The sequence below is a fragment of the Gymnoscopelus braueri genome, assembly GCF_963280865.1.
Source record: "Gymnoscopelus braueri genome assembly, chromosome: 18".
NCBI lineage: Eukaryota > Metazoa > Chordata > Actinopteri > Myctophiformes > Myctophidae > Gymnoscopelus > Gymnoscopelus braueri.
The window spans coordinates 50675273-50690497 of record NC_137618.1 but is presented as its reverse complement, the minus strand read 5'-3'; the positions used below and the strand labels follow the sequence as shown (position 1 = coordinate 50690497).

At 42.1% G+C, this 15225-nt stretch overlaps 1 protein-coding gene across 1 annotated transcript in view; it reads right to left on the bottom strand.

Annotated features, from left to right (window-relative positions):
• Nucleotides 1–15225, bottom strand: part of ttll4 (tubulin tyrosine ligase-like family, member 4) — a 43129-nt gene that overhangs the window by 5239 nt on the left and 22665 nt on the right. The window contains exons 11-20 of the mRNA XM_080412959.1: nt 13475–13581; nt 12984–13094; nt 9918–9994; nt 9162–9356; nt 8608–8690; nt 7311–7439; nt 6222–6344; nt 5782–5880; nt 4021–4155; nt 1320–1466 (exon numbers count right to left, since the gene is read on the bottom strand). Of these exons, the coding sequence (XP_080269085.1) occupies nt 1320–1466; nt 4021–4155; nt 5782–5880; nt 6222–6344; nt 7311–7439; nt 8608–8690; nt 9162–9356; nt 9918–9994; nt 12984–13094; nt 13475–13581 (1206 nt within the window). The remainder of the gene's footprint in view (nt 1–1319; nt 1467–4020; nt 4156–5781; nt 5881–6221; nt 6345–7310; nt 7440–8607; nt 8691–9161; nt 9357–9917; nt 9995–12983; nt 13095–13474; nt 13582–15225) is intronic.

Below are 15225 nucleotides of genomic sequence, written 5' to 3'. Positions count from 1 at the left end.
GAGACTTCTGTTACTGAACAAACACTCTATAGCAATGATTACTATCTCAATATAGAGCTATTTAACACTGTTACTGAACAAACACTCTATAGCAATGATTACTATCACAATATAGAGCTATTTAACACTGTTACTGAACAAACACTCTATAGCAGGGGTTATGCAACTTTGATGATGGAGAGGGCCACTATATTTCCACACTCACTACAGAGGGCCACATTGCATATACTGTCGGGCAGACACCTCTAATCTCCGTATTTTAACTTTCTTTCGTAAATGAATGCCGTACTTCGCCATTCTTTGTCACACAAATGTAGCAAAAATAGCCGATCTACAAGCTCAAAACACGTCGCAGCGAGATGCGTTTTGAGCTTGTAGATAGCAAAAGATATTTTTGCTATTTTTGAATTGGAATCCTCATTTTTTTTGGTTCTATTTTTTTATTGGAATCCTGAAAAGATATCTTTTTATTTAATTTCAAATGCATTTAGTTATACTTTGGTTTACTTTATGACTTTATGAACTTATACATTGGACATAAAAAGGACAATAGAATGTTAATACTACTCATTAAGCTGTTTGCATGTTTGGAATCATAACAGCTGAAATCAATAATATGTCAGTATTCCGATATTAACACATTCCACGCCAGAGTTTAATATCATAATGTACTCACCAGTGCCAGCGATTTATTGTTGTTTTTTAGTTTTTTTCACGTCGCCACAGACCTCGCTAAATACCTTAAGATCGCGCGTTAAACTGTTTATAGACACACAGGGTAGCTGTGTGAGTGGCCCAGAGAAGACCGTTTCAATCGGCGACATTCCATTTTGCAGTAGTCGCGGTTTATGTTAAACAGCGTTCAGCGAGGAGAAAAAAAACTCCGAGCGGATTAGGGGGAAGATTTGGAGCGGCGGCGGGTGGGAACGAAAATCTCCGGATACGGATATTTCCATATCCGGGTGTGCTACAATGAAATGTGTCACTGCGAGGGAGGCCTACAATGAAATGTGTCACTGCGAGAAAAAAAAAGAAAAAAGACCACTTCGCGTAGAACTACGCGACTGGCACGCTGCGCAATTATTTAGGTTCGCGTAGAACTGCGCGATTGGCACGCAATGTGTTAACCTAAGGGCCGCATTAAGTGAAGGTGGGGGCCACATGTGGTCCCCGGGCCGCCAGTTGCCCATGTATGCTCTATAGTAATGATTACTATCCCAATATAGATCTATTTAACACTTATTTTAACAAAAAAGAAAATCACCGACGACACCTTTAACAGAGGTGGTGTGTAAACGGCTGCAGTAGCGCGGCCCTACCTGCTGGTGGAGCTAGAGGCGCTGCTGGAGGAGGAGGGGGGCGTGGTCACGTCCTCCCTGAGTGGCAGATGGAATCCAGCCAGGTTGAGCAGGTCTCTGATCATCTGACCTTTGACCCTCACATCGAGAGCCGTGTTGGAGTGGAGGCTGGACACACACACACACACACACACACACACACACACACACACACACACACACACACACACACACACACACACACACACACACACACACACACACACACACACACACACACACACACACACACACACACACACACACACACACACAGGTTTGTATTACTCCAGTAGAACTAAGACAAGTCATTTAAATTGCTCGCGCAGACGCACTGTGAGCATGTAGGTCGGCTATTTTTTGTATAAATCAGGCATTACGACGCCATCACAGCCCCGCCTAAAATACACTTTAGTCGACAACAATCTCATGATATTGTGTCAGCTAAAACTAGATTAAAATTCGAATAAGACTAAAACAAAATCTAAATATGCCGTCAAAATTAACACCGGTTACCTGGGTGACATGGGTTGGGTTTACTAGATGGGTTGACCTCTAGTAAATAAAAAGAAGGTACGGTCATCTACGTATGTTTCGCTATCCAGCAATTCCAGCCGGCAGATTGGTCTCACTGGGAGGCAAACTGCAGCCGAGAGTTTGATGGAAAGCATAGTAGTCAAAGAGAGCCATGTGGACCAGCTTATTAACGCTATTTATACATAGAATACATTGGAGTCAATGCGAGCCATGTGGACCAGCTTATTAACGCTATTTATTTATAGAATACATTGGAGTCAGAGAGCCATGAGGACCAGCTTATTGTGGGCTCACTGCAGCAGCAGCGAGCACACTATAGATATCTTCACTATTTATTTATTCTCCCCCAAAAGTATGGCACCTAACTACTCCCACATACTTTCACTTAGAAACTCCATTCAAACTTAAAAAAATCCAGTTTACTGTGGACACGTGTGCTTGTACTTTTCTTTTTTAAATCATTTATAGTTTTTGAAATATTTAACTTTAAGCACCCAATGCATTTCCAATGGGTTTTGCTAGTGGGGAGAGAGAAGGACAGAGGAAAAATGCCCTGTGTTTTCGTAAAGTCACTGTGGCCGCATTTTTTACACTACATGTATACATTTTTAGTTAAGACCATTAATATAAACCCATGCACCTACACACTCTAGCAATCAGTGCAGCTGCTGCTGCTACCTAATCTGTCAGTCATTGGCTGTCAGGCAGTGGTGCTGCAAAGTAACTAAGTATATTTACTCAAGTACTATGCAAGTGCTTACCATGCACAGTTTAATTTTGAAGTCCTTTTACTTTACTTTCCATTTTTGTTACTTCTACTCCACTACAATGACAGCATTTGACAGCTTTAGTTACTTGTTACTTTGCAGAATTTATTATTAATACAAAACCTACAGTAACCACACACAGCCGATCTACAATGTGACGCGTTATGAGCTTGCAGATCTGCTATTTTCTGAACATTGAGTACTTTTACTTTGGTACTGAAAGTATATTTTGATGCTAAAACGTTTGTACACTGCAAGCTCCGACCCCCCCCCCCACTCACACACCCCATATACTCCACTGCCACTCCACCAGGCGCTCCCAAGCTGATCAACCGGAGGCAAGTCTGCACCCACACACAACGCAAAGACAGAGATGCAGAGTCAAACTGAATTTGTACTTTTTATAACTATTTTTTTTTGGCTTTAAAGCGAGCCCACATTGTTTCTTTATAGGAACAATATTAAAAACACTGTTTCTGAACGACTGCAACCTCTGTAAAATACTCGGTCCAGGAAAATAAAATAAATATCATACATTGTTTTCTGCTGTGTTGCTTTGTGATGTGTACACTGTAGAATTTGATTGAGGCATCTAAAGAGTACCTTACTGAACGTGCCAAAGTATCAAAGACTGTCGGTCATTGACAGCCTGACAACCAGAAACGATACATGCCGCTTTTTAGATGCCTCAATAAACATACAGTCTGATTAGAAAACAGTGTTTGTGTTTGTTCCCAAGCTGGTCCAGCCGACCCTCATCGACTCCAATGTATGTCAACCAACTTCCAACTTCCGGTTCCAGTTTTGCCTCCCATGTGCGTCAATGCTGCCTGCCTGGCCTTCTTCTTACTAGCACCCAGGGCTTATGAACATGGTTACCTGGGTGACATGTTGACCTCTAGATGTTGTCATGGTTACCTGGGTGACATGTTGACTAGGGGTGTGCCGATATATCGTCCCGCGATATATTGCGATACGTTTTCGTAACGATATGTATCGTTTTGGAAAATAAAATATCGTTTTTTTTATTTTTTTTTACAATAATAATAATCAGGCATGTAAACAGCCCCGAGGTGAAAAGGGTGACAACTTTTTTTTTTTTCTTCGGGTCAGGTGTCACACTATTGCCATATTTGGATTCAAAACGGCTATTGTAGCTGAAAAGCTACAAGTTTGCATGTCTGAATAATGCCAAAACAGAATTATTTGTTTGCATTTGCTTTTTTTCTCCCCCATATATTTTCATAATAAAAAAGTGCGTATCGTATCGTATCGAAATCGTATCGGAAGTTGTGAGCCCAATATCGTATCGTATCGTTTCGTGAAATTAGTGTATCGGCACACCCCTAATGTTGACCTCTAGATGTTGCCATGGTTACCTGGGTGATATGTTGACCTCCAGGAGCCAGGGCTTGAGGTTGTCATCCAGCATGATGTCGAAGCCAAACAGTTCATGGCAGCTGTACGCTGAACGCAGGTTCATCTTCAGCAGGGAGTTGACATATGGGTCTGATCTGAAATATCATTATTATTATCATTATTATTATTGTATTTGTTTGTTGTATTACTATTATTCTTCCACCATTTCTTTTAGGAGGGCTATGCCAAACGACCAATAAATGAAACTCACAACCATTGGCCAAAGGGTGGCGCTATAGCACTCAATTGAAAAATGCTAACTTTGAACAGGCATAGCTCATGAACCGTTTGACCGACAGCCATGAAACTTCCTCAGGAGGAACAACCTTGACACTTTGACCTTTGACCTGTATACCTCCCACCATTTAGAAGTTAAATTCGTACTTCTCCTGGGATTTTTGCGCAATGTGCACAAAACTCTACACACGAACCTTGGACCAAAATCTAAAATCCCAGATGGAGAGAAAGTTTGCACGTGAAAAAATGAAGCCTCCATGAGCCAATGAATATTGTAGAGGGCGTGGCTAACCTGTCTATCACAAGGTCCCCGGATGGAACCTTTGGCTTATCCAGGCGTAATTTAAATTGCCGCACATAAATCATGACCTTATTAATTATGAATTTAAATACAACATGAAATGAAATGGCATCTTGACAGTATTTCATTCAGATTGTGAAACAGGGGAAATTGTGCAGCTACAAGTTAGTGAACTAATAATGTAAATAGTACAGTAAGCGCATAAAACAGTTGTGTAACATCAACTGAAACATTCTAAATATGACTGTAAATGGTATTGGATCGGCATTGACTGCCATACTTGCCGATACCAGCATCTCAGGCAGTATATCTATCAATATATTGTAGGCAGTATATCTATAACTGCCCACAAAAAGTTCAGAACTTCGGTCGATTATTTCTCCCCTTTCATAATACCAATTGGTATTGTGTTTTACATCATTTTTATCGTTGATTAGTCACCTTTACAACGAGGTAAGGATCGGGCATTTGTGGAATGAGCCACAAGGCTAAACGTGTGGGTGGCGCCCCAAACATTTGCCAAAATCCCCCATTATGCTTCTGTTGGTAATCGCTCTTGTTTTGAGCGACCTGCCAGCACACACCTGCTGAGAGGTGTGTGACTGGCACCTGAGCATGGGTTCTGCTACTTTGTTGAGTTTTTTGAGCACGTGCCTTATCCTGAAGGGACAAACATGGCATCTTTCCATGGGGGGGGCAGTGTTGCTGCTTGGAGCATACAAAAACTCAACAAAGTTGCAAGACCCATGTTCAGGTGCCAGTCACACACCTGTGTGGGTAGTTTATATATTGTAGGCAGTATATCTCTCTATATATTATTATTATTATCATGCATCAAATGTAAAGTTCTGCAGTTTTTTCAGTGGGGCCTTGGCTCCACTGCAAGCATGAATTAATAAAGTCAAAGTCAAAGTCAAAATATATCTATATATCTATATATATAATGTAGGCAGTATATCTATATCTATATCTATATATATATATCTATATCTATATCTATATATATATATAATGTAGGCAGTATATCTATATATATCTCTATCTCTATATCTCTATATCTCTATATCTCTATATCTATATATCTATATATCTATATATATATATATTGTATGCAGTATATCATCAGTATATCGGCAGCTTTTCTGATACTGGTATTATGGGAACAACTGTAGAGGAGACTCACGCAATGATGGTTTTGATGATGATGTCCTTGATCTTCTCCCAGATCACAGTGGTGTTGACTCCCTTATCGCCTAGGTACTTCCACAACGCCTTCAGAGCCCTGTGAGAACACACACACACAGACATTTTTTCATTTGCTTTGCCATATTTAAAGCCAAAATAGCAGATCTACAGCGCAACGCATTATGGGCTTGTAGATCTATGCTAAAAAGTTACCTCAGTTTCATCCATCATGTTGCAGAATCAGGGTAAAATCTGTGATTCAAGCCCGATCGTTTTGAAAGGTTTCAGTAGTCTGTTGGCTTGTTTGTATATTTATCTAAAAAAAATATGTATTAACAACGATAGTTTGATAAAATGGCCGTTGCTATGTAGCCATGTTTTATCAATCCTGGAATTAGTTCCAGCCAGTTCCAGCAGGGGGCACTACTACTCTCTCACCACTTATGTCCCTGGCAGGCCTTGTCGTCGCTGTTGCTCTCGTACTCTGAGTTCTTCTTGTTGACGCTGTAGTTGGTCAGATGCATGAACTTGTTGCCAAGGGTCTTCATGGAGGAGGAATACCTGCACAGGTTACAGTCAACAACACAGGTTACAGTCAACAACAAAACTCGCAAAATCTGGCAACCCTGGCTGCGGTACACTGTTGTTGTTTGTAAATGGAAAGACCCCTTGCCGGCAAAGCAACGTGCACTAGGCGGCTAATTTGTGCCTGATGTAAAATGACGTAATATTAAAATACTACTAACACACGCACGCAATATTTCGTGCTTTTTGAAAGCTATAATAGGCCTATAGATAGATATCATTCATTTAATTCCCGCGATTTATCCAATATTAATTAATAATTATATTTGATTGACCCAAATCCACCCAAACTGCGGTTATCCGCGGCTAAAACCGCGATCCGCGCATCTCTATTACACGTACACCTACGGGCTGTGGGGGCGGAGCCTGTCAGCAGGGAGTGTTGGGCGGGAGGAGTAGGACAGAGGCTGTATACATCTTCCCGGTGGGAGAGGACGTATTCAATCACAAAGTCAGCCTACGAATACCTCAAAAATATAGCACAGAGTAAAGGACTTGTCTCAGCAGGATCTAGAAAAACTTGATAATATGCAGGCTCAAATCGGCTGATTCCGATACCGATAGATTACATTGTTATATATTATAATTATATTGAGCTCATTGCTGAATTTTTCCTTTAATTTTCAAAGCCATTAACAGTCACATTATCATTGTGTCAATATCGGTGAAATGTCAAGTGAATATTGGTGAAATAATATCGGAATTATTTTGACATCGGTTTGATACCGATATTGCATTTTTAATGAAATATCGGCCAATGTCGATATGCTACCTATAATAATTGTATGGTGTTTCACTGTCAGGAAATGTGTGTCTGTACATAATAATAATATGAATACATGAATTCATGATAATATGGTGTTTCACTATCAGGAAGTGTGTGTCTGTACATAATAATAATAATATGAATATATAAAGTCATGATAATATGGTGTTTCATACTTGCAGCTGGCGAAGCGGACCAGACCGTCCGAGAAGACGTAGATTCTCAGAGGGTCGTAGGACGTCACGTAAACGTAGATGCGAAGGTCAAACTTATTCCCGCTGATGAGGTAGGGCTTGTGGAGGTACCTGTACAAACATAACACTGATGAGGTAGGGTCTGTACTAACATAACACTGATGAGGTAGGGTCTGTACTAACATAACACTGATGAGGTAGGGTCTGTACTAACATAACACTGATGAGGTAGGGTCTGTACTAACATAACACTGATGAGGTAGGGTCTGTACTAACATAACACTGATGAGGTAGGGTCTGTACTAACATAACACTGATGAGGTAAGGTCTGCACTAACATAACACTGATGAGGTAAGGTCTGTACTAACATGACACTGATGAGGTAGGGTCTGTACTAACATAACACTGATGAGGTAAGGTCTGGACTAACATAACACTGATGAAGTAGGGACTGTACTAACATAACACTGATGAGGTAGGGTCTGTACTAACATAAAACTGATGAGGTTAGAAATTGATAATTCAAAATACGGTAAAACAGATCTCAAAGTCACTCTTTTAGCACATAAACAAACACAAAGTTGATTCAGACAATATAGAACATCACCAAACCCAGGACTGTTTGGTTTTATTATAAAAATGTTAACATCCTGTTGATTTTACAATTTGAAAATCCGGAATACGTGGATACAGTCCGGGTTTTCTTCTTAATAAAAATAGAACAGTACTGGGTTTGGTGATGTTATATAATATATTGTCTGAATCAACTTTGGTTGGGTTTGTTTATGTGCTAAAAGAATGACTTTGAGATCTGTTTAACCGTCCAATGTAAGTCAACGAGGAGCATATTTTGAATTATCAATTTCCAATGAATGGAGAAATTATTTTAGATTTTTTGTCCACCTTTAGAGTTCCATCATGGCAAGGTAACACAACCCAAACCTCTACCAGAGTGGTCTTGGCCTTTAACCCATTAAGACCTGGAACGCATTGGTGTCATTTTAGATTTCTTTGGCTATTCAAAAATAGCCGATATACAAGCTCATAGCACGGCACCGAGTGCCGCGCTATGAGCTTGTAGATCTGCTATTTTTGAAAAATCGTGAAAATGTTTTTTTTAATATTTTTTTCCGAAAAACTGTTAGGATTTAGATTTTTTTTAGAAGCGGCCTCAGGTCTTAATGGGTAAATGTAGTAACTCTTGGGGGTCCTGGACCCCCTGTAGTAACTCCCTGCTTTAAACCAACCAACCAGCTGTAGAATAGTTTAGCTGCTTACTTCTGGACCAGCAGAGGTCTCTTACGAGGCATCTGACTCCATTTGTGAATCACCTGGATCCCTATACCTCTGGCTGAGGCAGGCTGGAGAGAGGAGAGGAGAGGAGAGGAGAGGAGAGACTGTTCCATCATTGTATTTCATGCTCATAGTAAGTGTCTCGTCAGTCTAATACACGTTATATACAGCAGCCATATTGTAAATAAACTGGGCCTCTTCCTTACTTCCTTCACAGGTGTTACCAATGAAACTAATGAAGGCTCTGTTCATAGCTCATAGTGCGGCACTCGGTGAGCTTGAATATCTGCTATTTTTGAATAGCCAAAGAAATCTTAAAATGACACAGATCGGATGCGTTCCCGGTCTTAAAGGGTTAAACATCGCTAAACAAGTGGCTGTGACTGACGTACGGTCTTAAAGGGTTAAACATCGCTAAACAAGTGGCTGTGACTGACGTACGGTCTTAAAGGGTTAAACATCACTAAACAAGTGGCTGTGACTGACGTACGGTCTTAAAGGGTTAAACAGCGCTAAACAAGTGGCTGTGATTGACGTACGGGCTTAATGATCCACTTCTGCTTGGAGCCTCCGTCCTCCCAGGCCTTGCGGAGCAGCTTGATGTCCTGAGGGAGGATGAAGGAACGCGGGAAGAAGCCGAACTCCTGCCTTCCAAAGCGCGTCTGCATCTTATGCAGATTCCTCCACAGACGGTCCTTCCTGCCAATCTGGAAGGACCCCGGGAAATGGTTCAACTGCCAACACACACACACACACACACACACACACACACACACACACACACACACACACACACACACACACACACACACACACACACACACACACACACACACACACACACACACAGTGTGAGGACATTTTAGCAGTGGTTCTCAACATGTGGGTAAGCAGATGGTAAGCAGTACTTTATTTTGAAAGGATAGTGGGCAGTACTTTATTTTGAAAAGATAGTAAGTGGTACTTTATTTTGAAAGGATAATCAGTGGTACTTTATTTTGGAAGGATACTCAGTGGTACTTTATTCTGAACGGATAGTAAGCTGTACTTTATTTTGAAAGGATGGTAAGTGGTACTTTATTTTGAAAGTATACTAAGTGGCACTTTATTTTTAAAGGACACTCAGTGGTACTTTATTTTGAAAGGACACTCAGCTGTACTTTATTGTGAAAGGATACTCAGATGTACTATATTGTGAAAGGATACTCAGCTGTATTTTATTGTAAAAGGATACTCAGCTGTACTTTATTGTGAAAGGATAATCAGCTGTACTTTATTGTGAAAGGATACTTTACCTTCTGGTACTCTCTGAGGGGCTTGAAGCCTGGAGACTTCATGTGATGTCCCCAACACCCCAGCCAATCATGGCTCCCTGTGGACACACACACACACACACACACACACACACACACACACAACATATGACATTATATTTCACAGTAAACGTGAGGGTGGTCTGGGTGTTTCCAATTCTGAATGGACATATTTTGCTACGAGGCTCCAAGTATGACCAGTATGTGAGAGAGCTTGCACGTTCTTCTCTGTTCTTGGACCTAAAACAACGTAAGGTCCCCCTGGCCTTGCATGTGGCTCAGACCCTAGCTTCCTATAGGACCCTAGCTTCCTATAGGACCCTAGCTTCCTATAGGACCCTAGTTTCCTAGGCTTCAGGAGGAAACTTAGTGGAAAGCTGGACAGTCGCTCCCCTGGCTTCGGTGTGTGGTCAGACTGGCCGGACCTAAAGGATCTGTGCTGCTGGGCTAGCCTGTGAATGATCCCAGGATCACCCAAGAAGAGCACACCCATAAATCACGTGATCACAACAAAATGAAGCTGGCTTTGTTTAGTAATATAGGATTTATAAAAATCTAACTTTCTCTGCTTTCTGTTGCTTTTTGGTGAAAACAAGCCACGTTCAACTGCCCATAACTATGGAACGGATTATCGCAACGGCAGGCCCGATTCTCCGAGACCCCCCTACGTCTATGAGACGCCCCTACGTCTATGAGACCCCCCTACGTCTGCTGGGCTGATGTTACCTTGGAGTGGGTGGAGTCTAGCTCTGACCTCAGTACAGTGGGTGGGGTCTAACTCTGACCTCAGTACAGTGGGTGGGGTCTAACTCTGACCCCAGTACAGTGGGTGGGGTCTAACTCTGACCTCAGTACAGTGGGTGGGGTCTAACTCTGACCTCAGTACAGTGGGTGGAGTCTAACTCTGACCTCAGTACAGTGGGTGGGGTCTAATTCTGACCTCATTACAGTGGGTGGGGTCTAACTCTGACCCCAGTACAGTGGGTGGGGTCTTACTCTGAGGTGATGGCTGTCTCAGAGGCAGTGGCCCTCATTTATCAACGGAGCGTATAAACCGGCGTATATTGTTCCATATATTCGGCCGTACGCCAACGTCGAAGTCACATTTATCAACGAATCCTACACAGCCGATCCGAGCGTACATTTGGTCCCAGCCTTGATAAATGTCACGGCTGAAACCGAGCATCATTTATATAACACGCCCTTAAATATTCCGGAAACGACGTGACGAATTCTTCGACAAATCTTTGTCTCTAGCGGTACAATCTTTGTCACGTAGGCTTGTAGCCTACATGAATGACATATTATGATACCAATCACATCGCCATGAATGGAATACGTTTGCATATTAATTTATTTACCCCATACCGAGCAGTGCGCGTTCAAGTTACACTAAAATAAAGCAGTCAGACTCGGGCAGGCTGCAGTGATTCCGTGCCGCCATGTTAATAAGAGATTGGAGCGTCGGGTTTATATCCTTAACCCAGCCAGGTTGTAGTCTTCAAAACTCTCTATGACATAACTCCATACCATAGGACAAGCTACTGTAAGTTTGTAAACCTCACTGTCCATGAAAAGATGTTCGGGAGTCCCGAAAATGCGCTCGCAGAAGCGCTCGTATATTTTGAAAATAGCAGATCTACAAGCTCACAACGCGTCGCGATCCGTTGTGAGCTTGCAGATCTGCTATTTTAAAATAGCCAATGCAGCCAGATCTGCAAGCTTAACCGAATGACTGTTAAAGCAGTTTGTTTAAATTACTTTATAAAATGTTATATTTTCACAGGGATTATTTATTAGTGTAGATATACATTTAGGAGTGGATTATGTGTCAAGATGCCTGTCAGACAGTCAGACAATGCTGCTCCGCAGGTCTAGGATGGAATAAACGGGCGCAGCCAAAGTCAACAACTGCTCTCTACCAGACGTGAGATTTCAGCGTACGGTAGGATGAAGCCAATGTCAGGATATATTGATAAATGCCGAAAGTTGCGGTGATCTCGCCGTACGCCCATTATTTGGTCTGGACCGCGTTGATAAATGAGGGCCAGTATCTCTGTCAGAGCATCTGTGTGGAACAGAACACCATCTCCCACTGACTAATACCCGACGATGCCCCCTATGGGCAACAACAGCAAAGGCAGCTGCAACATTGGACTGAACTGATGTGTGTGTGTGTGTATATATGTCACAGGGTGAATGGAGATCCAGGGTGATTGAAGACAGAGCGCTCGTTTTTAGGCACGGGGCTTCGGGGCGAGGCGGGGCTTTTCGAGATAGGGTTTATTAGCGAGGCTCGCGAGGAGGAGGAGGAGAAGGAGGACGCGGCACTGCGAGGCGGGGGTTTATTACGTGAGGCGAGGAGGAGCTCCTCCTCGCGAAATAAACCGTCCTCCTTCTGAGAAGGGGGACGGTCCACTTGTCGACTCAGCGCCGTTTGAGTTGTAAACCGATAGGGACAGAATAGTTCTTTTCATGGATCACTGTGTGCGTGTGTGTGTGTGTGTGTGTGTGTGTGTGTGTGTGTGTGTGTGTGTGTGTGTGTGTCAGGGAGAAACTAAAACAAAAGCCAGCAGAACACAATAAAAGTATCTTAACAGTCCATTGAAAGCATGAGCGCGTGTGCGTGCGCGCGCATGTGTGTGTGTGTGTGTGTGACTGTGTGTGTGTGGGTGGTCGCGGCCATATGTGCTTGTGCACAAGCCTGGCTTGTGGCTCCCTCTAGTGTTTCTTCTACAGAATTGCTGGGTGGGTAAAAACGAGCGAGCCTTCTTCAATCACCCTGGTTCTCCATTCACCCTGTAACATATATATATATATATATATATATATATATATATATATATATATATATATATATATATATATATATATATATATTATATATATACATACATACATACTGTATGTAACAATGTTCTGCCTTTGTAACTGGCTGTTTTCCCATTATCTGACTACACTGGCAGTGTTTATGTCCTTTGTACGAGGCATTCATGTACTTCTGTTTATGTGGACATAAATGAATATTTCAAGAGTGTGTGTACTGACTCTTGGTGGCTCTGAAGTGGGATCGGGCGATGGTGTTCTTCACCACGTTGGGAGTGACCGTTGTCATCTTCCATTTCAACATCTGGCTCTGATCTGGAGGGAGCAGCGCCACTGGAAAGCGCGCGCACACGCGCACACACACACACACACACACACACACACACACACACAGAGGTGTGTATTACTATACTTTTGAGGACATCAATATTCTATGAATGCCATTGGTTAAAAAAAACAATGGCAAAACAAAGAGGACAAATAGAGGAGAGGAGAGGAGAGGAGAGGAGAGGGGAGGGGAGGAGAGTGTTAATGTAGTGACACAATGATTTTGTGGAAAACTGTTTGTATTCACGTCATGAGACATACACATATTTGGGTCACACGTTTAACGTGGCAGGTGAGTGGAAAGATCAGGTGGATGTTGGATGATCAGGAGAGGAGAGGAGAGGAGAGGAGAGGAGAGGAGAGGAGAGGAGAGGAGGAGCACTGACCTCTCTCCTCAGCAGTGCTGAAGTACAGAGTGGGGGGGAAGTGAGGGAACATGCTGGGTACCAGCGCTGGTCTCTCCTCACGATCATCTTCTGTCCCTGATGACATACTGAGACACACACACACACACACACACACACACACACACACACACACACACACACACACACACACACACACACACACACACACACACACACACACACAGCCAGTGGTTTTACCTTATTTTGACGATCCACAGAAAAAATAATTCAACCCGGATGTCAACAAACGATGTCTCTCTTCTTTCCACCGGAAAAAATAAACATTGTAACCGCGATTCACCTAAAACGCAATCTGGGAAAAGAAATCCGAGATAAATGTATTTTTATAAATGTGATAACATTGTAGCGGACGGGGTGAACGTGTTTTAGATGACGTCATTTCCGCGTGGATCCTTCTCTGAAAGTCAAGGCATCATTCATAGGTTGGCGAAGAGCGCCCTCTAGTGTAATAACTAAAAACACCAGATGATGTAATATTACGGCAGTCAATGGATCCAATATAGTTATTAGTTAGTCACAAGCTCTTTAATACTTTTCATTGGTTCAATGTTCATTAAACCCTCAGATTGAACCACTTTCACTTAATTAAAACATTAATAAATAAGTAAATAGAATTCCCTACAATGGAAATTTAACCGGACTTTACACTTGATTGTATTAGTCTTATTTCAATTATCATGATATGCGTTTTGTGTAAATTATGGTCACATTCATTCTAAAATTGATGATAAAGTAGGGGATGTTTCTAGGAATACTACTTTGTTTTTATAATTTTTTTTTACTAAATTTAAAACATTGACGGAGATCCTTTTTTGTTATTCCACAAGAGGGCGCTCTAACGCAACTTAGGAATGATCCCTTGACTCTGAGAAGGAATGGACGGATGTGACATCATTCCAAAAAATGTCACTTCCGTCCACTCCTATGTTATGAGTTGTAGAAAAACACATCTAGCTCGGATTTCTTATTTTTTTGGTGAAAACGAGCCTTATTCAGCGGCCGATAGCAACAAAAATGGCCGATCGCGGTTACAACATTTTTGTTTTCCGGTGGATAGAGGAGACCCTCCTCCTCCCCCCAGACACCCTTTGTTTACATCAGTGGTTCTCAACCAGTGGTCCGGGGACCACCAGTGGTCCTTGAGGCGGTTCCAGGTGGTCCCCAGCTAAATGATGGAGAGTTGGTAACCAAATGGACCCTTATAGATCTATCTTATTTTAAACATCTGCATTACTTAATTTAAAAGAAGTCTACACAATTAGAAACGGTAGATGAAATATTCTAAGTCTTGGGTCTGAGAGGCTAATTCTCATCAAACGGTGGTCCATGGCTCAAATGCCGAATAAATAATGGACCTTGATATGAAAAAGTTGAAAACCACTGGTTTACATCCGTGTACACACCGCGGCTCCCGTGGCTCTCCAAAGATCCTCAATATAAGGTCATCAAAAACGCTGGCAGCAGCGGATGAATTCATTAAATAATGTGTGGCAGTGAATGTGTTAAATTTAGAACAAACATGTGGAATGTCCTGACACATCCATTAACTCATTGACCGCCAATAACCAGTCACTCGTCATGTGGTGTTTTTTCAGTGGTTTTACGATAGAGGGCGCTCTTCCGCAGCCTGTGAATGATCCCAGGATCACCCAAGAAGAGCACACCCATAAATCACGTGATCACAACAAAATGAAGCTGGCTTCGTTTAG